Genomic DNA, 25,129 nt, shown 5'->3' with positions numbered 1-25,129 from the left:
CAACATGCTTAAAAGATTCTTATTATAAGCAAGAAAGCCTTATAAAAACTCCCACCTATTTGAGTAAATGATTAACCTTGAAACGCAGGTTTACTGAACATTTCAACACTTAATATTCCTTTAACCTAAAGCTTACTCATTCGATATTCAGGTTACAAACGCTGAATAGTTTTATTGTGTAATCACCATATATCGGGCATAACTTGTCAAATTTTAGCTTTCCCCTTGGTCCTTCATTTAACTGACCATGATATTTGGGCCATTGAAAGTCACTGGCAAATTATGATGTGTAGTCCGTTAATACAAAAATCATGGTATTTCTTTGAGTGAAATCTGACAGTACCAATTAGATCTCTAAATGTAAAAGCGTGTAAAGTATGTCATTTTGTTTGACTCATTTTAAGTAACAAGCCAAATGTTAATGCTATTACAGAATTCCAGCTAAACCCTGCATTCCAACCCTAGGATCTAAAGTGGTGTACCACTTCATAGTGCTAAACCATTCCTGGAAAAGGGCCACTCTCTGTCTTCCTTCAGGCGTTCAGAAAAAAACTAGATTCTTGTGACGGACTCACAGAAGGAAACTATATTGGAGCACATAAGCGAGGATTGTTGTCATTCTAGCGTGGTATATGTTTAATAAATGGCCGCTTCCTCGTGGGTTGTGCATTTCAATTGGCTATCGATTGGAATTTCCAGGTACTTACCAGACAATTAAAACAAAGTTATTTGTTGTGTTTGGCATCCTTCAGTAAAACAACATTCTCTGGAGGTACTCATTCCAATAAACCTAATATTACTTGTTGCTGTATTATTTCTTACCTGGCCCTTAAATGTTCAACATTTCTAACATACATTGCAATCAGAATGCCTTCTTTCTTTCTTTCTGCTTCTAACCTCTGATTCCTCAGCATTAGAATAGCACCAGGCACTTGGATCCAGAGAATTCTTCCAGCAGTACTCTTCTGGTAGGTGTCACATACGACTCGGATGTAACAGAGGTGAACGGAGCAGCGCCCCATATAACCTGTACCCTTGCATGCTTACTTGCGTCAGTTCCTTTTTTCTTCCACACCCTTAAGTGTGCATCCAGGGCTCCGTTCCCAACTTCGCCTGTTATCAGTCCGCTCCAAAAACCTTTTACAGTCTGCCAGAGAACAATGTACCCACCAAAAATGACCGGATTCATGTGTGCCCTCATGCATACTAAGGCAATTTAGGGTCGGCAAGTTGAACTCCGTCGTGAACTAAAGAGATCACGGTTGAAGTACAGATCCTGCTCCCTTTCTGGGTAGTGGCCTGTCGTCAACTTGCTACTGGGTCTATACCGACCCCCAACAATGATGTCTATTTCAGTACCACAGTACACTCCACTGTCACCGTAGATCCCTATGTCAAACTCCAACCGTGCACCGGCATCGACCCACTCCAGGTCTACGTTAGACTATGAAATCATGAACGCGCAACCAGTAGTTACACAAGCAGGTTCCGATCCCAGACTTCCGCCCGTACCACCAGAGGATTCATGCTGTTTTGTCTCGGACTCAAACCCAGTGCAGGATGCATTCATTGACCCCCTAAGACACTGGCAGTGGTGAGGAGGAGGAGGTAGGGACAGATTGCTGCTACCTCCTTACACTGATGGTGCATTGTGTTTAAACTTAAGAAATTCCAGTGGGCTACAGACCTCTTTTGAAACACTGCTAGACTCTACTAGAGCCACCAGTGTAGGAAATTGCTTCATTTGCAGTGGTGATTCAGAGGACTCTTGAAACACTAGAATTTCAGTTGCCTGCTATTGGTTACAAAAACAAATGTGTTGACATTTTCTTCAACCATGCCTGCCTTTATCTGAACTATTATTGCCATTTAATGTAGGCCTCACCAATGCTCTTCTGCCTGCATGGTCCAAGCCATGTTTGTCTGGCAGTCAGTCAACCGGTGGGTACAGACTGCCTCCTGATGATCCGGACTCCCTGAACAACCATCCCATACCGAACAGCCTGATTGTTCATCTTCATCAAGCAAGGTCAATCTGAATTCCTTTCCAACCAATTCTCTGGATAGGGAATTTAATACTTTTGGATGGAGTGTTTATTTTTTTTGTCTGCTAGTATAGTCCTAGGATCTCTCAATGCAGTTTGCCTTATGGGTAAACACACCCATGTACTATGCGATATAGCCAGCAGTATCTTGCTGGTTTCCCCGGAGGGCTTCAGGGCCTCGTTATCATAAATGATAGTGATGTTCAGGATACAGTTAAGTATGTACTCCGAACTGGTGTGCTTTTGGCACCAGCGTTGTGTTCAGAAAGCATGCCTGGATGAGATTAAACAGACTTTCTGGAGACATGAAGGCATCCCTAATGCCCTTCGATATCTCTATGCTTTTCGGACAGAAAGCTGCTTCAGCACTGGACCATATCAAGGACAGTCACACCATATCATGATCTCTTGACACCAGCTAATCAATTTCCTCAGCAATAGAGGAAGTTTATAGTCTATTCTAGGGAGGCTGGCTTACAGAAAGTCCCTGGCTTCCCTCCTTGTACTGCAGCAACCGTCCTAGGCCTTTTGAGTTTGAGGATGGTGCACATCAAACACTGTCCAAACCAATAGGGGCAACATTTCTCAAATTAATCCTGCCCTGCAGCAGCTCAGTCGAGCCACTTAAGTATGCCTTACCAGGTAGGATGAGGCATAGCCTCCCTGGTTTGAGAGCCTTTGTGTAAGTTAGGAGGGTCTTGGAGGTGGGCAGATGGGCTATGCCCTGTCCTTTATCTCCTCCCCACCTCACCTTTCTTCTATGCCTGAGTGATTTTGTGACCACTTTGCAATCCTGATGCAGTAGGTTTGTTTTCTGCCGTCTACGGATGCCAAATAGGAGGAACCAGACAGATGTGGGAAGGATGCTACACGCTTTGCTCATTCCAGAGAAGGACAGAGGCCTCAGACCTGTTTTGGACCCCTTTCCACTAAACAGCTTTCTGAGGAAAGACGTGTTCAAAATGCTCACTTTGAATCTGATCCTGTTCCATGTGGGAGGCTGGATGCCGTCCTTGGACTTGTTGGGTGCATATTTATATATACCTGTCCTGCAGTCCTACAGGTGTTACCTGTGGTTCACGATAGGCTAGGAACTCTTTCAATTTACTGTGTTCACTTTCAATGTTACCTTGGCCCCTCAGGTGATCTCTCAAGTAATGGTGGTTGTTGAGTGTAGGTTTTCTTGTACTTCAGTGACTGGCTGCTGAAGGTGAGCTTGCCGCAGTTAGCTGTGGACCACCTCCAAATGACACCTCAACTCCTGACATCATTAGGTTCCACAATTAAGGAGCCGAAGTTCCACCTGAACCCTACGCTTTGGATTCCATTCATTGGGGCACTTTTGGAAACTGGAATTCAAGACCTTTACTCTGTCACCATGATTCTGGGACTTTTAAGATATGATCCTGATGTTTTGGGATCAGGCCTCAGTTTCATTGAGAATGGGTCTGAGGCTCCCTGGTCTCTTGTATCCTCCTCGCATGCCAGGTTACTCATGCTGGCTCTGTATGGAATCCTCAGATCTCACTGGGCCTAGCGTTGGGGCTACCTCTAGACCCCATCCAGATTTCAAAGGAGACATTGAGGGATCTGCAGCAGATCACTCTCCTGTCCCCACCCAGAGTTCGCATTTGTAGTAGACGTATCACTGCTCAATTGGGAGGTCACATCTTGGAGAGGTCGCTGGTCTCTGGTAGAGAGCTGGCTCCATATCAGTTTTCTGGAGTTTTGGGCAATCAATCTGGTCATGAAAGGCTTCCTACCATCTATCAATCCTTCATAGCAAGCTGGTACATGTCCTCACAGACAACATGACTGCTTTGTCATACTGCAACAAGAAGGGTGATATGAGGTCCCAGACATTGTCACTAGGCACTGCCCCTCTGGAAGTGGCTGGCCAGCACAACTTATCCTTGTCTGCCGATCACCTGGGGGGGTCCCTGAATACCACAGCAGCGAACTGGCCAGTTGTTAGATTACAAGTGGTGTCTTCATCCTTTCTTCTTTGGGTGGCACATGGCATCTTCAGTCTTCAGGTACATCCTGGTAATATCCTTTTGCAACCAAAGAGAAAACACCGTTTCACCGGTTCTGCATGTTAGAGCTTTCTCAAGCCACTTACCAGGAGATGCATTCCAGCTGGAATTTCACCTCTGCTTCTCCTACCTGGTTCTGAATTTGAGTCTCATCAACAAGCACCTCCATGCATGGAGATTGAGCGGCTGTGGCTAAGTGTGTTTGAGTTGCTGATCAGGGTGATTTATGTCATCTTTATGGCCCAGCGCCCCTCCATGAAGTCAGTCTACGGTTAAACTAATTTGTTGCTTGGTGTGGTGCTCGTAATACCGACCCCTTACAAACTGAACATTCTGAAGTTCTTTGATTTGGTCTTTTGTTAGCGTAGCAAGACCTTGAAGTTGGCATGATGACAGGTAATTTGTTAACCCTTTTGTAGTTTCTTTATTTACATGACCATACTTCAAGTCGCACTTTGTGGTGCATTATATAAAAGGTTTGACTCGTGTGTCTCCCGTTAAACATTTGCTTTGCCTCTGTGGGATCTAAACTTAGTTGTGACATTTCTAATAAGTGCATCCTTTGAGCCTTTTCACAGCTGTTCCTTCTGGTTATTGACACTATAAACAATTCTTCTCATTGCCATTGCGTCTGCTTGTGCGGAGTGAAATACAGGTGCTTTCGATGCAGACACCTTCCACCTCTTCTTTGTGGGCAACTTGGTACTGAGGTATCCTAGCAGCCTGCTTACCAAAAGGTGTGACAACCTTCCAGGTTGGCCAGATGATCACTCTACCAGCAATGTTTCCCCTGCTGCACTCCTTGAAAGAGGAAGGGAGTCTCCAGCGCCTTGTCCCAAAGAGGGTGCTGAGCTTTTAGATCAACCGCACAAAGTTCCAGTTCCTTAGATATCTGTCTCTTTCTGAGATTTTCTTATCTGAAGAAGGACAACGTGATGCAAAGGTGCATCTTGTCATGGTATGAGCTGCTTAAGAAGGAACCCCCAGAAAGCCTGCATGTGCATTCGACTGAGTGGCCTATTCTGGTCATCAGCCAGGCTTCAATGTGGGCATCAGTGCATATATCCACGAAACTGCCTTGAAATCCAGTTCAGTGAAAAGGTCACCTTTCCCTCTTGGTTTTGATGGAATTTGTGGTCTGAGTTCCCTCTTAAGACTCCCCACCCTAGGAGGTACTTGTTATGGTGTCTATTCTAAAGGTGAGGAATTTGCAGTTAGAAGTATCCACCGGAAGAACAAAGTACCAGTGGATACTCCATCTAACTACTTTCCCTGTAACCTCCACTGTTATTGTCCTCCAAACTAGTTCTTACTTCTGTCCCTTTCTCACCAATACAGTATAGTGTTGCAGCTAATGCTAAAAACTCTAACCTATGCTCATCGCTGCTCTGTGTGAGAGGGGGGACCTACGAATCCTCACTATAGATAAACTATCTCTGTTATTAAAGATGGCTGGCGATCATTAATGAGAACGTTGCGCCAACTCAAACAAACTGTAAAAAGTTATGTGAACATGTCATTGCTTGCAGTTTGCATATTCAGCATGAAATTAACGTTTTAGGGAATCTAAAAATACCTTATTTCGCACATGGCATTCAATACTCCATATCCTCCTAGTCTCTTAAATACAGCACCCACAATCCCAGAATTTATCTAGATTGATCATGAAAAATGGCAGTTGTACTTACGTTCCAGGGCACAGCATTTGGTCGTGTCTAAACGCCGATAGAAAGAGTGGCACAGAAACGAAAGGCGCATCGGAATTTAACACCAATGCTGACTATGACCCCGATACCCAGGGCAGTGTAAGGGCTCAAATGGTGGGTGCAAGGGGGAAAAGCACAGTGTTGAAATGCGTAGATCCAGGTATCATGTCCGAAGGCAGAGAGGGAACGCTAAGGTGGAACCAGTTGTACTGCATTGGACATGAGTATAATATGGTGGGATGATGTGCCAGCGTGTACAACTTTGCGAACAGCATGCTGATTGATTGAAAAATCTGGCACATTAGCTTCTGGTTAGAGTGTAGAATGTTCTAGTTGCTTGATTTCATCACTTAGCATTGCTTTGGACAACTTGGCAAGGGGCAGGGTTTGGATAGTGAAAGGACTTTGAGCAAGTGTTTGCCAGAATGGGAAAGTGCGGATTTGTCTCTTTGTCCCTTTCAGTTCTTGTAGTGTCTGTATTGAGTTTGTGATGGAGAACTAAAGTGGTAACATTACACCACAGACTTGTATAGTGAATGTCAACCATAAGGAATTTCCTAATGCTTAAAATCTATGATAAGTTTTATAATCGATGTGCCTTTGTTGGATGAGGTGTAATGCACCATCCACTCGTTTTTCCATCCATGTACCTCCATTAGAAGAGGAGCGATGCACCATCCGCTTCTCTTGTGAAGAAACCAGCCAAAGGTTGTAGTGCTGTAATGTAACGTGGTGGTGCCAGTAACACACACTTCTAAGAGCATTGCATGGGTCTGCTAGGACTGAGAGAGTGCATATGACTAAGTTTACACCCCCTGCCCTTGAAAATATCAATGCTGCGTGGGACAGAGCCTGGTTGCAATTGCAGGAGTAAGGGTGGAATAAAGGCAACTCGTTTCGAAGAACAATTGAATCAGAATTATTTTGCAACTGTATCTTATATGTTCCTTGGAGAGTGACGTATGATGGTGGCCAGGACCCACCACAATTGGAAACGTAAGACAAATCTTTCAACTCAACTAACAATTAATACTTTATGGCGCGAGCTATTTAAAGTCTGCACTTATACAGAAAGGGTACTTTGAGAGTCTAGTTCAATTTACACCCCATTCTTTGCAGTTCAGAATGCTGCTTGGCTGGAGAAAAACTTGCATTATAAACACAGTAACCTGGCAGCACCACTAAAGTATTTTAACTGTGGATGGCGATAAGCTTTTTTTTTCTGTTGTAGGATTATTCGTTGATGTCATTTTCTTTATTTTGGACTGGAGTATCCCAGAATAGCCAAAATGTCATGTTTTCCAGTATCCTGATTTTCCTCCGGGAAATACAACGTTGCAGAAGTGTGGTATCGCCCTTCCCGGATAGCATCTATTATTTTTGATGCAGGAAATGCACATTAAAGCAGGAAGTCCTGTTCTCCCACTGTTTACACAGGAGATGTTTTAGACCGAGCTGTATTCTGCATGAAGGAACCGTTGTCTCACAATATATGCTTTGTTGTAACAAACTTCAGAGTGGTCATTAGGACCCCTAAATAAGGTCAGAAGTCAATCAGTATACATGTTCTAATTCCTAGTTTAAAACAGAGTCTGGAGTGCTCAGTTACCCTCCACCTTTCTTACTATTGTAAGCAGTCCTCATTCTCTTGAGGGAAGACCATCTGAGTAGCTACTTCGCGCCCCCCCCCCCCCCCCAATCCGTTTTTTCTCTCGGGTTGAACACTTCGTCCCCCTTCATTCTTACTGCTGACTTTTATTTCTTTTTTGTGTTTGAGGTTTCTCACCTAAACTTGACCACCAATGGTTTTCTTTGTTAGTAAGTCCTCTTTTTTTTCTGTCTTTGCGTCAGCAATTTTCTTTTATCCAGAGGACCACATTTTCCTGCAACTGGATTGCATTTTCCTCCCTGCCATCTCTCCTTAGATGTTTTTCGTTCACCTCCACTGTACTCTTTTGCTGTTCGAGGTCACTGTAAAATAGAAAATGTATAACTGTGGCCAAAAAATGGTTATAATATATACCTTTTTGTTATTATCAACCATTTTTCTTCAATCCAGCATTTCAGTTCCCTCAGCTTTATGAACGGTTGGAAGTTTGTGGTCCGTGTCCACCCCCTTCTCCCCCCCCTTCATATCAAAATCTAAAAAAAGACATTGACAGCACCGATAGGTCTTGCATAGGTGAGGTCTATTGGCTTTGCCAGTGCTTGTTGACACCCAAGCACTACCACTACTTACAAAACCACCTTACTATTGCCCCTTTCAAACCCATCCCCATCATTCTATCCATACTCTAAACTCTACTAAACAAACGAAATCAAGAGCACAAACGTAACACAACTAATTTGCATAGAAAATACACTTATTACTAATGTACTAACTATTAACTCTAACCTTGGGTTCCAGAGTAGTGTCCTACTCAACTGCAAAGCACTTCGTCAGGGGTAGAAAGCACTATATAAATACAGTTTAAAATTACAATATTTATCTTATGGACATGGGATAAGATACCAGGTCTGACAGGTTTTTCACATTTTGTTTTCTTTGCATCATTGTGGTTTTCAGTGTTTTGCACTAACGAATTAAGTATTCACCAGATCAGTTTTCTACTAAACCACATATTAGAATTTTGCATCCCACCTTCTATGCCATGTTTTGGAGGGCATGGTTGGAATGGTATAAACTTGCATGTTCGTTCCTCTGTTGTCAGTCACGTACAGAGGTTTGTAGTTGAAGAACATAAAAGTAGAGGGAGATTGATCATCAGCAAATACTGCAATTTATTGATCCAACAATCTAGGGAATAATATATATATATATATATATATATATATATATATATATAATCAAGCGTTGGCAAGCCAATAGGTCTCACATATACAAGAGCTATTGGCTTTGGAAATGTGTTTTTGCTATGTTGTACATCAATGTGGCTGCTGTTCGGCATGGCTAAACGTTAGTGGAGTGTCAGGGTTGAGTGGAGGAGAGTAGAGTTCAGTGGCAGTGTGTGTGTTTTGGGGTGGAATAGAGTGCAGTGGATTGGGGTGCATTGAGGTAGTGGGGTGGATTAGAGTTGAGTGGCGTGGATTGGATGAGGATTGCAGTAGAGTTGGATGGATTGAATGGAGTGTGGTGTATTGGAGTAGGACAGATTGAAATGGGGTGAAGTGGATTGGAGTGGGGTGATTAGATTAGAATGGGTGGGAGGTGGGTGAGTGGGTGGGAGGATTAGACTGAAGTGATAAGGCTGGGGTAGAGTGCATTGGATTGGGGTGGTTTTGAGTGGGGTGGATTGGACTGGAGTGGATGGATTTGGGTGCATTTGAGTGGAGTGGGGTGGATGGATTGGAGTAGAGTGGATTCAACTGGGGTGTAGTGGATTGGAGTGGGGAGGATTGGGGTGGGGTTGACTGCAGTTGGGAGTATTGGGATAGGGTGGATTGCACTGAGGTAGGGTAGGTTGAAGGGTGGATTGGACAGGAGTAGGGAGGATTGGACTTGAGTGGGGAGGGAAGGAATGGGGTGGATTTGATTGGTGTGGGTGGGATTTACTGGGTTCAGGTTGGTGGGATTAAGGTGGTTTGGAGTGTGATGGATTGGCATGGGTTTGACAGGAGTGTGGTGGATTGGATTGGAGCAGGGTGGACTGAACTGAGGTGGTGTGGATTGGATTGGGGTGGATTGAAGTAGAGTGGGGGGGATTGAAGAGGGGTGGAGTGGATTAGATAGGATATGAGGGGATGGATTGGATTGGGGTGTCCTATGGTGGATTGAGGTTTAGTTGGAATGCTTTGAGGTGGGTGGATTGGATTATAGTGGAGTGAGTTGGATTGGAGTGGGGTGGACTAGATTGAGTGGGGTGGATAGGGTGGCGTGGACAGAAGTGGGATGAAGTTGAATGAATTGGGGTGGAGTCTGGAGGATTGGGATGGAGTCTGGTGAGTCTGGAGGATTGGGATGGAGTCTGGTGAGTCTGGAGGATTGGGATGGAGTCTGGTGAGTCTGGAGGATTGGGATGGAGTCTGGTGAGTCTGGAGGATTGGGATGGAGTCTGGTGAGTCTGGAGGATTGGGATGGAGTCTGGTGAGTCTGGAGGATTGGGATGGAGTCTGGTGAGTCTGGAGGATTGGGATGGAGTCTGGAGGATTGGGATGGAGTCTGGAGGATTGGGATGGAGTCTGGAGGATTGGGATGGAGTCTGGAAGGGAGTGGAGTGGTGCAGATTGTTTTGGATTGGAGTGGGGCAGGGCGGACTAAAATGGGACGGATGGTGTTGGATCTTAGTGGGGTGGATGGTGTTGGATCTTAGTGGGCCAGACTGGAGTGGGGCAGATTGGAAAGTGGCAGATTGTTTTGGATTGGAATGGTGCAGATTAGGGCATGCTACACAATTATTTGTCTGAGCATAATTTCGAAAATGACATATAAGAAAGAAACAATGTTGCTTTGCAATATTTAGAATGAGATAATAGTCATCTTTTGAGAACAGCACCCACGAGCAATAATAAAACAAAGCATGAGTGAAAAGTGAGTAAAGAAGCCGTGGCAAAAATAAAACAAAGTTAACTATAGAAAATGCAGCTTTGCAATTGTTTGTCAGTCCCATGTCTTCTTTTTGCACTGCACTAGAATTTAAAAAGAACAAAATATTACCTCAGTCACGCCAGGAGCTATGAAAGGCACTAAAAGTTGAATCAATCAGTGCTTGGTCCCTGCTTAACAGACAGGAGTGGAAATAATGATATGCCAGTCATGACAAATTACAAGGCTGTAAATAAGAGTGCCTTTTTCTATACACAATACAATAGTGTCTCGCAATCGATATGCATGCACCAGCGCATGCTATTGCAGGCTTGACCCTAAAAATGAGGCATGTGCGCATGTCAAACTTGGATGTAATGTTCATAAATTCCAGAAAGCTCCCATTAGATTGCCGTGCTTTAGGATTGCAGGTGAAAAGAAGGCAATCTGTGCACAATTGTGGGTATAGCTTGGTCAGTAAAATTGGGGGGTGAGCGTCCGGTTTTCTAAAAATCTCACTGGTGTTTAATGTTAAATACATTATATGGCAAGCAGGGCGCATGGGAGGAGCTAAAGGGGTAGTGGAAAGGAAGATGACTACGGATTGGTAGGAACACTAAGTGAGAGAAACACTATTTTGTAAAGTAACATATCTGAAGACTTTCAAAACAGGTAGAGAGGGTGTGTGCTTTTTTGTCTGTGTAAAAATTCCTGGTGTAAAAGAAATCCGAAAGACACCTCACCATACCGGACTGAAAGCACCATCACCTAACTATTCCACAGAAAAAGCATTTAGTAGGGGGATCTAACACCACAAACAACCCCCCCATCATCATTATGACATCTGAAAGGGAAATATAAATGCACTGTGAATTCTTACAAAATTCAAGCAGATTAGCAGGTCACTGTTTAACATTGAAGTTGATGAATGTTGTGCAGACTGGTTATGGCACAGTCAAAACGGGAAGAAGAGGATAGATCATAGAGTACGAGAATAAGGTGGAAAGGATTGTTAGAAGATCAGATTCAAATCTATATGTCACAACTATGTGTCCATCCTTTCTAGATTCGACTTAGAGACAGCTTTAGCTCTCTATCCATCTTCATGGTCTCAGAAAACCTGATAAATAAAAATGCATATGTAATTAGTGTCTGTGGATCGGCCTCCTTTTATGATTTGTACTGTTAAATTGTAATTTACATTTTGCTTTTGCCCAGCACAACATACAGTGCATCAGCCCACTTCAGCCATTTGGACTCTTGTACTACAAATCCACACATCTGCCTAAAACGTAGTTGACTCCAGTAACAAGGATGGTAGTCCAAACACTCTTTTTGTTTTAATGTAATTTTATTTATTTATGTTGCTTTGGCCCATGGTCATAGATTTGCAATAACAAAATGCAGGCTTGTCAAGACTTGGTGGCTTTGGGAATGCTTGTTATGTTCTGTCCTGTTAGAGCTATCTTATTTTTGATTATTTCTTCATTTGTAACAATTTCTGTTCTTTTTATTGATCTGTGAAGAATTTAGTAAACATGAGACTTTATTTAAAAAAAAAAAAGCTCTTCCCCTATTTTCAAAACTCCTCAAACTTGTTAACTGTGTAATAATGATTACTGTTCTCATGAGCAAAACGAGCTCTTTCTTATGCCTCTCAACCTTTTGCAGTGGCTTGGCAGATACGACTCCCATCTTTTAACCCAAGTATGAGATTATTTTAACTTGTGGTCATGTTTGTGAATCCCCTTGAATCATGCACACTGGATAAAGATTTGAGGACAATGGCATATTCAGCAAAATAGTGCATATATTTTTTATAAATCTAGATAGGTTCTTTCACGCTACACTTATGTCTTCAAAACTATCTGTCAGAGTGCCAAAAGGATATTTCAGTGAGTTGAATTTTCATCTCTTTGACAAGGTGGTGATCGACAGCTCACAAGTGTGAGTCCTGCTGGGCACAGTCAGCCTTCTATCCTCCCAAAGGTTGGTATATTTGGCGTAAATTAGGTATGAGTGACATCTGTTATTTACAGCACATATCAAATATGAGCATTGCAATGCCAGTAGTTCTGGCTTTAAACTAATGTGTTATGGCAATGTGAAGCATTACAAGTAGACTAGATATGTTTTTGTGTGCAAGTAAAGAACTGTATAGTAATATTGGTGTAGGTCAAAAGATCAGATGACCATTGCACTGTCCAACTAGACCTAAAGTTCCATGTAGGTTAATGACTGCCCTCCTCCCATCTGTCATGGTGCCAGAAAAAATAATAAGCATACATTTTCTAATTATCTTACACACTTTGATAGTATTCCAGTGAGGTATGTGAGTGTGCCACTGAAAGTTCAAGCAAGGCAGAAGGATAAACAAACAGAATAGTCACAGCTGCTGAAGGTCAAGCACGTTTTTGTGGAAGCAAGCAACTTCTACCCAATCAATACGTGTACTGCTGACTCCATCTTGTGGGTGGAGCCAAAGCCCCTTTCTAATGTTGAACACAGTTGTACAGCCACAGCTGTGCAGTCAAGCCAGACCATAGCAAGTTATTGTTATGTGCATTTCTAACTCAAGCAAGGCAGGACGAAAAAGAGGCTGAGGGTGAGTGGGTGTGGGACCACCTCAGAGTGGTTGTTGCCTGCCAGAGGGCTATGATCCCTCGAGAGATGTCTAGCAGGTCTGCTGCTTTTATAGCCGGGTATCGCTGAGGCTTTCAACCACCAAACACCACTCGCCCCCACCACCTCCCCGTGCAAGCTGCAATTAAAAACCTTAGATGCACTTCACTTTGGGATTATGGGTCGTAAACCCCTGGACGTATTTTATTGACAAAATATTGTTAATCAAAATTAGACGGAGTAACCACAATCATGTTCACAAAGTATTAACAGAGTTCAAGGGATGCCTAGCCTTAACAGAGTACGCTAATACATCCACATTTCTGTCACTGACTAAAAACTGTTTGTTCTGGGGTACCCAATGTTGGTGGCTGTGAATGAGATTATGACTGTTTTCCCATACCCCAAACCCTACCCCTCCTTACGCTACAAATCCCAGGGGTAGGGTCTCCATCAGGGTGTTCTCATACCTTCCAAACTGGATTGCTGTGGAGGGGACCCAGCTGCCTGCTAGGATACCTACCTCAGGTGCCCCCGCCAACCTAAGACTCCCTCCCCCCAAGGGCCAGTGCTCGCTTCCGACCTTCTGCGCATGCACGGGTGGTTGGCCATGGGGGCCAGATGCCAGCGACTGCTCGCAACCTCCCCGCACCCCTGTGTGTCGTCAACACTTCTCAGCCAGCACCCTTTGGAGGGTCCAATTAGCTTGCCACCCAATTTTGCAATAAAAAAGGTACCCATTTATCTTCCCAGTCATGATCTCACCCTTTCCCACCATCGTACCTAAAATACGACAAACGAACAGACTATAACTGCCCATTCAGCACAAATCGAGTCACCTGAAAAACAAATCGTTAGCATGTATACTACAATTGGATATTTAGAACCTTTGAATCGAACTGTAAGAAAAGGAACTAATTCAGTAGAGACAGATGCCCAACAACGGGAGGAGGCGGGTGGGTAATTCTTGTTGCGGCCACTGGAGCCCCCTGGTTGGATCGGCGAGTCCGAGAAAGACACACTCGGCAACCGCAGCTGCCTTATAAGTCCGGTCGCGTGGCGTCATTCCTGTGCGCGACCCCGGAAGCACAAAGAGTGCTTCAAGGGCCACAGGCCCCAAACAGCCAATCAGCTGTGTTTTCATTGCAGGGTGAGGGCGGGGAGCCTGCTGCTCCCCGACCCCCACCCCAACATTCTGGCCTGGCGCAGCCGCCATAAGCAGGGCCCCCCGATTGGGGTGGCCCGTGCATATGGCTGGGTACCGCCAAGGTCTCCTACCACTCTCCCTCCCCACCCCCCACGTAAACTTGAATTCAAAACCTTAGATGCACTTCGCTTTGGGATTAGAGGTCGCATGCCCCCGGCCGTATTTTATTGACAAAATATTGTTAATCAAAATTATATGCAGTAACCACAATCATGTTCACAAAGTATTTACAGAGTTCAAAAGATGCCTAGCCTTAACAGAGTACACTAATACATCCACATTCCTGTCACTGACTAAAAACTGTTAGTTCCTGCGTACCCAATGTTGGTGGCTGTGAATGAGATTGACTGTTTTCCCATACCCCAAACCCTACCCCTCCTTACGCTACAAATCCCAGGGGTAGGATCTCCATCAGGGTGTTCTCATACCTTCCAAACTGGATTGCTCTGGAGGGGGTCTGGCTGCCCGCTAGGATACCTACCATGGGCACTCCTGCTACCCTGAGACTCCACCCCCACACTCCCCAAAAGGCCAGTGCTCGCTTCCGACCTTCTGCGCATGCCAGCGACCGCTTGCACCCCGCGCCCCTGTGTGTTGTCCACACTTCCCAGCCAGCACCCCTTGGAGGGTCCAATTAGCTTGTCACCCAATTTTGCAATAAAAAAGGTACCCATTTATCTTCTCAGTCATGATCTCACCCCGCCACAGGACCACATTGTTGCCTGACGATGTGGCCTCCCTCTTAGCCCCCCCCCCACCCCCTTGCCCAATTTGCTAATGATTCTTCTCACTGAGTCATTGAGGGCTTTCACTGAGAGGAGGGAAAGAGGAATCATGTTCGACCAAGCAAGGACAGCCTGATGGAATTTTTTGGCCAACACCTAATTTCGGATATTACCAGTTCAAACCGCTGCCCGCGTCCTAGAGCAACCAGGTCGTTACCCCCAAGGTGCAGCACAATGATGTCCGGTGATGGATAGCCTAATATGGGCATTGAATCCAGGAATGTCCTTAATTAATTGAGTGAGCCGCAGCCAGCCCCGGCCAAAGAAAGAGATGGGGATACCAGCCTCCGATGAGCGTGACACAAAGGCACTTGCAAATAGTTCACCTGCACGACGGACATGTGAATGCCCGATTGCCCACACATCGAGGATACCAGCAACTCCTGCTTGCACCGGAGTCTTCGGAACCGTCAAATACTTGAGCTGGGTGTCTACAAAGAGTACAAAGAAAGAGAGGTGTCAAGGACATGAACTCATGGCATATGCAGTCTCACATATCACTTGTAGGCATCCGATGGCCATCTTCCAATTCTCTTAACCGCTACTCCTGGGAATCCCATTGCCACCGCCGCTGTGGAATCTGAGGCATCCAAACCCGCTGCCAGAAGGGAGCACTCGAGTACCTGTGAGGATTGGTACCTAGCAAGTGGCGTGCCGTCCGCATGCACCAAAACCACACCCATCTCCCCTGGAGCACGCTGCGCTAGGAAGACCTCTAAGTTCCGAATAGGACAACCTGCATTACCCGGGGCTCTATGCAATAGAATATGGTCCTCCTTTCCATCCTGATCCGCCTTAGAGCGGGGAATAGTAATCACCAGACACCCGGTCCCCTCCGGCCAATGAATACTCGCCAACTGCAGACCCCGAGGAGTCCCTTTTATTGCGCGTGACCAGTTCACCCAATCTAAAAGCACCATAAAAGGCAAGGGTAAAGGCTGACTTAAATAAGGTGACCTCCCAGGAAGTACAAACATGATCCAACACGACTAGCAAGGCCCCCAACTTTGCCACATCAATGGGCTGCCGAGCGTCTGGCGTAGAGCCCTGAATGCGCTGCCATCCCCTAAGGGCTCTTCTTACCAAAAATGATTTTGTACCATCAGGCCACCACTATAGTTGTGCAAAGAAAGAAATAGCAGCGGAGTAACGCCTGGTGCACGCTTAAGCTGCAAATGCTCCCTGGTAAGCCTTCAGCGTTCTGGGTGCTAAGCTGGCTGCCACGAGGTCTGGTATTGCTTGGCACCAATTTGCCACAGATGCTCTGTAAAGGGCGTTGGGAACTTCTCCGCTCCAGGGAGGTGAGACTTGAAACCCTGCATCTTAAAACTGGGGAGTCCTTCAGCAGCGTTATTCAACACTCCAGCTACGTCCTTAGCTCTGAAGGTCACATTCAATCTTAAACACAAAAATACTATCTCTTTCAGCAGCCTTAGGATCATCTTGCACTTAGCTGCTTGCTGGTTAATGCACTCAACCACTGACATATTATCTGACCAGAAAATCACCGACTGATTCTGAAATCCCTCTGGCCAAATAGACAAAGCCACTAAAATTGGGAACAGCTTCAAGAAACCAATATTAGCCACTAGGCCCTCTTGGACCCAGTATAAGGGCCATCGCTGAGCGCACCATGATGTACCAAATATAGCCCCAAAGCCTTCGCTCCCAGCTGCATCAGTAAAAAGTCCCAATTCCTTGTTGGACCTCGGCGGACTAGGCCACACCACTGTCCCATTAAAGTCTTGCAGAAAGGTTTCCCAAATCCTCCTATCTTGTTTGACCTCATTGGAAAGCCAGGTGTAATAATGTTTGACTTTTAACTCTGACATGGCTGGGCAATTGACGGAGAAAAGGGGTGCCCCCTGGGTATGATTCGCAGCGCAAAGTTGAGCTTCCCGACCAGGCACTGCAACTGATGAAGTGTCACCTTCCGTGCCCTCAGGCAAGACTGTAGCGACTTGTGAAAAAGATGCCACCTTCTCCCAGGGTAATCTGGACACACCTGCCACTCTGTCCAACTCTATCCCTAGGAATTCAATTGTGGAACAGAGGCCCACCGTCTTTCCCTCCGCAAGTGGCACCCCAAATTCCCACATGAGTTTTTTAAATACGTCCAACGCACCAGCACATTGATTAGATCCAGCGGGCCCCAGAAAAAGGAAATCATCCAAGTAGTGTAAAACCCACCTATGCCGCGCCCTGTCCCTAAATACCCACTCCAAAAAGGTACTAAATTTCTCAAAATAGGAACATGACACAGAGCAGCCCATAGGCATACTCCTATCCAAGTAATACTTTCCTTCCCACTGGAAACCCAACAAACGGAAGTCCTCAGGATGCACTGGCAACAACCGAAATGCAGACTCAAAGGCCTCAGCTCCTGCAGCATTTGAGTCGCCTGATCCAAAGAAGCATACCTAACCGAACACAATGCTCTATCAATGGCCTCATTCACTGATTGCCCCTTTGGAGCGGACAGATTGTGAATCAGTCTGAACTTCCCTGGCTCTTTCTTGGGGACTACCCCTAAAGAAGAACAAACAAAGCCCTGCATGGGAATTTCATCACCCGCCCCAAATCCAGTTCCTTCTTGATTTTCTTACTTGCCACCCCGGGGTTGGAACGCAGGTAGCTGATTCTTAAAATGGGGCGAGCCAACACAGTCATGAGCTGGTATTCTGAAACCATCCTTAAAGCCCAAATACAACACTTGCGCTGCTGGGTTGGGGTAAACGTTAAGCCAGGGGACCATAGTCAAAACATTAACTGGGGACGAAGCCTTATCAAAAATTCCCGTGCGACCCGTGCACCCCAAATTGTCAATCTTGTTTCTTGGCACCTTTATCTCGTGATTTTTTTTAAACATTTGAATTCTGGATGGGAGGCCTGGCTTCAAAAGGAACAGCGGTGCTTAAAACGGCATGTCCCGGGGGAACGTGAGCAAGTGCGTCAGTTGAAATCCCAGCAGGCCCCCTTCTTGGCCCCAGTACCCTCTGAGGCTCCTGAGCCCATCCCTGTAGGCCCACAAAGGGCTGCTGACATGGCCCCTGTGTGCAATTGGTATAACGCAACCAAGTGATTGTGTATCTGATCCCATGCCAATGAAGTCTTATATGACTTAATTCTCCTGAATTCCTTATCATATTCCTTCCATGCCGTGCCTCCATATTCATCATGCACCCCCACGATCCTGTTCTGATAGCAAGATAACTGCGCACCTACGTTGTTGAAACGTTCAGCTAAAATGGCCTGATAAATAGAGAATGCTCTAACCCAGTTGGACAAAGACTCCCCCACTCTCTTTCTTTGTAGCCCATGCCCACACACTCTTGAATGCGCGCACTCTTTGCAACGCCGCACCTCCTCCTTCTCAGCTTTGTCAACCAGTAAATCGAAGAGATCGATGTACGCCCCTTCCAAATCTTCTCACTCAATTCAACCGGTACATGCAGCCCTAACTGTTCATGCTCTGAGCCCCCTGGTCGGATCGGCGAGCGTGAGAAAGACGCGCTCGCCAACTGCGGCCGTCTTATAAGACTGGCCATGTAATGTCATTCCTGTGCGCGACACCTCTACAGCCAATCGGCTGTATTTTCATTGTGGGGTGGGGGCGGGGAGCCTGCCGCTCCCCGACCGCCTCCCCCACATTCTGGCCCGGCGCCGCCGCCATATGCGCCCCCCACTGATTGGGGTGACCCGTGCATTTGCACCATTCTGGGAACGTATCTATTTAAAGTTCAGTGTGGTTGAGATCTTTCGCCTTTCTAAAACCTTGCGCTCTGTATCTTTAAACATGAAGCAGTCCTAATGTGCCCATCAAAACATTTGTTCGTTTTGTTGCTTGAGTCGTACTGAGATTCATGTTCTATGCCATTAATGTTTTATATATATCCAGTACTGCAAGTTGCCGACCTGATAATGTTTAGTGAAAGTCCAGGACACACATTGTTAGCCTGACTGTGCTCTTGATTAGCAGTTATCCTTACATTTTTGTTTCTACATTCCAGGTGGTATTGGAATGCTATTTAAAGAAGGACCTCTCCTACACGAAAGCAACTCCGACATTCCATCACTGGAAGGTCGACAACAGGAAGTTTGGGCTCACGTTTCAAAGTCCTGCTGATGCACGAGCGTTTGACAGGGGAGTAAGAAAAGCCATCGAAGACCTCACAGAAGGTAGCGATATTTAAGATCCGCATTCCGCCCGTTATAATACAGGGTGGCTGTTGAGCATAGTTCACAGTCCTTCTTGGCTGTGTGTTGCTGTGCTGGATACGAGGTACCCTCATTAGCATCTCAGTTGAACTTAAATGAAGGCAACGCTTGTTCAGACTGACCTTCGCATTGCGCCAGCGCTTCTTGGTTGAAGGCCATTCCTCTGTGTTTTTATATGTAGAGTCAGACGCGCTTGACTCCGTTGTCTATGATTGTGGGTCTAACTGTAAAGCTTCGGTCTGCACTGGTAAAACGGAAACTGCATGTCTTCTAGGATTGCGTTTTAAAAATAACAATTGAATTGCGATAGTTTTTGTGGTATAGTTTGGCTGCTTCGTACATGCTTTGACAACATTTGCTCATGTTTACTTTTCTGCATTGGATACGCAGGGGTCAAGTTTATTTAAACCCCAGAAGAAAGAGCAAGCCTGTTTTTAATATTTAAATGTGCTCTGTATTCTAGTGTTTGGGTTATCTGTCGGAACTGAAACGTACTTTAGAGTCTAAATAGGGATGGGCCAGCATCCCTTAGGGTTTTTTCTTTTTTGGTTAGGTTTCACGTTACTGTATGTGAAAGGTAATCTTTTGAAAAGAAACTCTATGCTTAAATAGGTGCTTTGGGCAATGTGGCACGAACAACTGAGCGGAGGCCCTTAATCACAAAAGCTTGTCTGATTAAAAAGGCCTGTCGTGCAACCAGACTAGCAGTAAACCTTATGTTCAGTGTTTACAACAAATGTTTAAAAGCGCATATTGTGACGTCTTCAACACTTCAAGTGATGCACAGCGGGAAAAGGTGAATACGCCACTCATGGTCTTTGTTTATGATGAACATAATGTTGTATTAAATGTTTTGTTGTAGCTTTTTCTATAGCACAGTGTTTTCTTCCACCTTAACCTCTTGCGCTTGAGGTACTTTTGGGAAAGTTAATGTCTGCAGTTGTTGCTCCACAGTGGGTCTTCGTGGTGGAACGGACGCATTGCAGGCTTTCCCCGGCCACATTGAACGCTGTTATGGTATGATTTGTGGGGTGACAATTTCCCCCCTGCTAGTGTTTTGTGGGAGGCGAGAGAAAGTAAACTGATATTGATAATCTTCAGTCTAACTCTTGCTAGTGAGAATTATGCCAAGGGTTTATCCCTACACAGCACTCTGCAGAGAGAATCCAGTCTCCCGACTCTCCACCTAACCTCTTATCTGGGGCACCATTGTCACATCAGGGTTATTGATCTTATTACACTATCATCCTAAGTCATTCCAGTGCCTTTGTAGTGCAGTGTTTGAGGCTTATTTCCTGTCTATGGTTTGCTCTTTACGATCCAGGCTCTGTAAGCGTAGTTTTATGTTTCCTTGTCACTGGAAAAGGTATGTTTCCTTCTTACCTTGTTTTTTTGTTTGTTCTTGAATGCATTACCGTGTATCCAGTTTTCCCCAAATCATTGTCACCATGTGAGAGTTTCTCTGCCCCCTGCATCCATGTCTACCTGTCCCTTTGTTTTCTTTCCCTCCCTGAGGTTCCCTAACTCCTTGTAACTCAAACTAATTAAGCTCCCCGCCCCGGAGTTTCTGGGGGACGAATGTTGCAGACAAGCATACAAACACAATGGACATGCTGCTTGCCACCCACATAAGAAAGTGATTCAGTCCCCCCCTCCCCATAGGGGTAGTAAGCATGCTGCAATACAATACACTTCTCTGTGAGAAAGAGGGATGGGTCTACAGTCTGCACTCGGTGAACGACCAGTCAGCTAAGCAAGGATTATCTCCCATTGTCTGTCATAATTGTAGGATTGTATGCAGTTTGCCGCAAATGAGGGATACTTCTGCTTGTGGCAGGAGTGATATTTGTTGATGTCTATTGTCCTTTCTGTATCCATGTGCTGGTGGGTTCCTAACATTCTGCCCAGATTGACTCCAGGGACACATCCTCTTTCCTGCACCATTTAAAAAAAAATTAAAAAAAAGTACACAATTTCACTCCAAAATTACTTGTTCATTTTTCCCTGATATGGCGCTCTTTTAAGTCATTCCTTGCTGTTATATGACATCACTCACTGTCCAGGGAGTAGAATCGTTCCCTTCACATTCGTTTTCTACCTTGTGGCTGATGAAAGCATGCACCTCTCCCCACTCGTTTATTTCAATATGTGGGGTCCCTCTGCACTAGAATCAAACTCAGCCTGAGAAAACCTGTGTGAGAAGTGCATATGCCAGAGGTAACCCCATGTGCAGCATGGGTCATATCTCCTTCTTCTCCTTGGAAGCAACTGTTTCTTAATGAAAATTAGCTAAAACAGTGGATGTGAGATTCTGTAAGGACAATATGTGCAGGCCGTTGGTAATTAGGCCAGAGTAGTCTTTGGTCATTCGGCAGGAGTGAAAAGGATACTTTAGGCCAAAATGGAATGAGGATGACTTCAAACTGATGCTTCAGTATATTAGAGAAGCAGAGGTTAGCAAATTGTGATTGGGGTGAAGGGATCTCATGTAAGAGAAAGACTAACCAAGCAGTTTTCTTGAATGGGCATTGACGTCCTTTTAAGACTGGTTAAGGATTGAAACAGGGAACCTTTTGAGACAGGAAGAAGTAGTCTTCAAATTCATGAATTCACGAGTATGGCAGGTGGTCAGGAAAAGTCATTGTGAGCAGGTGTCGTTCCTGGGCACATTTAATAGATTTAAGAAATTAAAAAGCCCTGTTTGCCCTACCTTCAGTGTCCCTTTAGGCTCTTAGCCCTACGAGTCAGGGTTCACTAAGACAAGCGGAGAACAATGTAAAGTACAGGTTTCTCAGTAAGCTGATGTAATCAACTATGTAGTTTGGCCTTCCTAGAGCAGAAGGAGGTAACTGAAGCACAGAGAGAAGCCAAGAGAAGTGTGGCTTAGGCTAAAAATCCACTGTTAAGTGAAGATTATGTACTTACAGGAGGCAATATTCTGGGTACTTCTACTGAGAAGTTGTAGACTGAAGTGAACTCTGTTCTGAGAGTCGCCCTAGTTCCCCGTGGCTAAGGCACCTGTAGAACCTTGTCACTAGTGTGCCACTTAGGGGGCCTTCTTTGGCTATCAGGTTGATGGTATTAACCTTCTACTATCTCCCTCGGTGCATTTCTTGTTTTACGATGCTCATTGTGACTTCCTAACTCCCAATTTGGTTTGATATTCCTTAAAGTTTGCTGAGTTTTAAGTAGATTTGATGTGTCCATAATGTGGCATGTTAACATTTTCTCAAAACACCTAAAGAAACTATGCTTCCCATTGCCTCTCTGTTGCAATTTTACTTCCTTGGCAGCAAAGTAATGGTTATGGGATCTTTGTGACTGTTGACATATGACTACATTTCATTCTACATAGCTATTGAGAAGCAACAGAAGTAGAAAAGGTAGTAGAGGAGCGCAGTTGACTTTTGTGGACCCACTCTGAATGAGGGGTGTAGATTGTCATATATGGAGATGGCAGAAGTGGTGTCCTCTGCCCCGGAAACCTAAAAGCTTGTGAGTCACTCTCCAGACAAAGATCCAAATGGAAGGAGATTCTCTATAAACTCTGCTTTGAAATGTACCTGCAGGTGCCACAGTATGACTGTTAATTACACATTCTGTAGAGTAATTTCATGACACCCTTTGTATTGATACCGTTGTGGTAAAATTGCATGCCATTCTGTATCGCTTCCTCTGATATCAGGAGATTGAAATGAGTGTGATGTTCCTTCCACAAACTGTAAATTTGAGTTGTGTGATTTTAATGGGGAAATAAAGTTTGCAACACCGAATACTTTCTCCCTTTCACCTGCAAATAAGAATTTTCTCCCTGCATTGAATGTACCACATACCAAGGGGGAAAGGAAAGGTGTACAGCTGAATAATGAAATGACATGTGTAGTTTAGCAGCAATAATAATGTCAGGACAGGTGGAACTTCAGGGCTTAACTGAGCCCTATACAGTTAGGTTTGAACAAAGCTGTACAGAAAATTCCAGCGGAATGAGGCTTGGTAGTGAAGGGATCCGTCACAAAACCACTTAGTTTGACTTGGGTGTCAAGCAGGCATGAGTCACGCAATACATTTGTTTAATTGATAAAATGGTAACTGCATAGTAACAGCGCCAAGAGCCCTGGCCATTGCTTTCTTGTGGGGGCGTGGCAAGGGATCTTTTAATTAATGTGTAATTTGCTGATGTAAAGTTTTCAAATATAGGGAGATGTGGTCTGATGCCTTTAAGGGGTGGACAGCATAGTTTGGGGGCCACCACAGCATGTTTACTGTTTATAAAAGAGCCCTGTGTATAAACCATAGTAATGAACAGGCCGAGACATGTCAACTGCATGGCCCTATGCAATAATTGGGGGGGGGGGGGGTTTGGGAAAAACACTATGCCAACAGCAAACACAGTGACAGAAGGTAGTCATTTGTATAGTCTGTCTGAATGTGAGACAAAAGAATACTATTCTGTAGGTTGACATGTACTAATATGCCCTAAGCTGCTACGGCCTCACCTGGATCTACTATTTTGTTTTGTGACTGTCAAAAAGGTGCCCAGCAGGACAAACAAAATAGCACAGTTTTAGTTTTTAAAGCAAATTTTCTTTTATTTTGTTAAGTCGTCTTTTCTTAGTTTCCACTCATGTTTTCTTTTGCTTTTGCTGGTGGGCACTGTTGTCAAAAGATGACAAATTGTTCGAAATATACGAAACCTATTGCATTGCCAATGCTTGTTTTAAATGCACTAGGGTTACATTAGTTTTTTTGGAAGATGTGCTGACTTTTCTTTTTGCATTGTCCAAATGTGGATGGAAGACGGGGGTAATGTGTTTTTGCTTTCAGATTCCAAGTCTTTTGAAAACCCCTATATATTTTTGTGGGCTTTACACACACTATTTTCTGTTAGCCTGTCAAATCTTTGTACCATGGTTACAGGATGACCAAACCAACTATTGTACTGTTATTTCGGAGGTAGATTCGTACTTGTTAAGCCCTGCCTACCAGGCTGTGCAAGCTGTCTGGTTGCAAAACTATTGTGAGCTTACCAAGACCTTTGTGGGCTTATAGAGCCCACTCATTATTTACCACTGGTTCACTTTATCGCCCTCATATGCTTGCTTCCTAATCCAGCCTTCCGCTGTTCACGTTTGAGGAACTACTGTTTTGTTTTCTTTATGGTTAAGCGCTCCATGAGATTATGTGTGTTTTTCAGTGTTCTGTATCCCTCATGTGCTTCTCCCCGTCAAAGTCCCTGCCTCTCATGCTCTGTGTTGGTATCTCTCTTATGTGCTTCTCCTCTGCCAGCTCCGTCTCGGATTGGTAAAGAACTAAAAAATAAAAAACCTTGCCAGAGTCATTTTGCAGGCACATACATCCTCATGTACCTATGAAATAACGTGGCCACACCATAAATCCCTGTTGTAATCTCTCTTTGGGCCTTTAACCACACCAATGTCACACTTGTTACTTTCATTGGTTTGTGGGATTGCGTTTTAAAATCCGCTTGATTTCATTAGTGAAAGGCATGCATACGTCATGCTTTTTCTGGTGTTTAGCCCTCCTCGAGCGCACCGGCCAACTACTGAAAACATTCTAGGCTCTATGTTTTCAGCCTGGTTTCTGCACTACTTTCTTTTTATTTTTCATGCAGCTCGATCGCACTCTTTTTTTTTTTTTTTTTTTTTCTCTTTTTTTTTCTTTCAATGTATGTGGCAAGAAAAGATCGGTTAGTAGTTTACAATGCTTTAGCTCTAACTCTGGCAAATGCGAGACCTGTTGCATTGTAAATACTTGTTATTTATTTTTTATTTTGTCCGGTGCTGCACAGCATATGCAAAAAAGTGTTGCATCTTTAAACAGCATTGACAAAGCTGTACTAAGCTCAAAAGGGCAGGACCTTGTGGCTTTACCAATACTTGTAGTTCTGTTTGGAATTCTTTGGGAGAAATTGATCATTTTTTGAAGCTATGATATCATTGTGAGTTAAGATATCCAGCTATTTTTGTG

At 44.6% G+C, this 25,129-nt stretch overlaps 1 protein-coding gene across 1 annotated transcript in view; it reads left to right on the top strand.

The window, feature by feature from the left end:
- SPRED2 (sprouty related EVH1 domain containing 2) overlaps positions 1–25,129 on the top strand; it is a 225,886-nt gene that overhangs the window by 82,369 nt on the left and 118,388 nt on the right. The window contains exon 3 of the mRNA XM_069234266.1: positions 18,934–19,102. Within this exon, the coding sequence (XP_069090367.1) occupies positions 18,934–19,102 (169 nt within the window). The remainder of the gene's footprint in view (positions 1–18,933; positions 19,103–25,129) is intronic.

This window comes from Pleurodeles waltl, chromosome 5 (assembly GCF_031143425.1).
Source record: "Pleurodeles waltl isolate 20211129_DDA chromosome 5, aPleWal1.hap1.20221129, whole genome shotgun sequence".
In the NCBI taxonomy this organism is placed as follows: domain Eukaryota; kingdom Metazoa; phylum Chordata; class Amphibia; order Caudata; family Salamandridae; genus Pleurodeles; species Pleurodeles waltl.
Note: the sequence above shows the minus strand (reverse complement) of the source record. Positions and strands in the feature narration are given on the sequence as shown.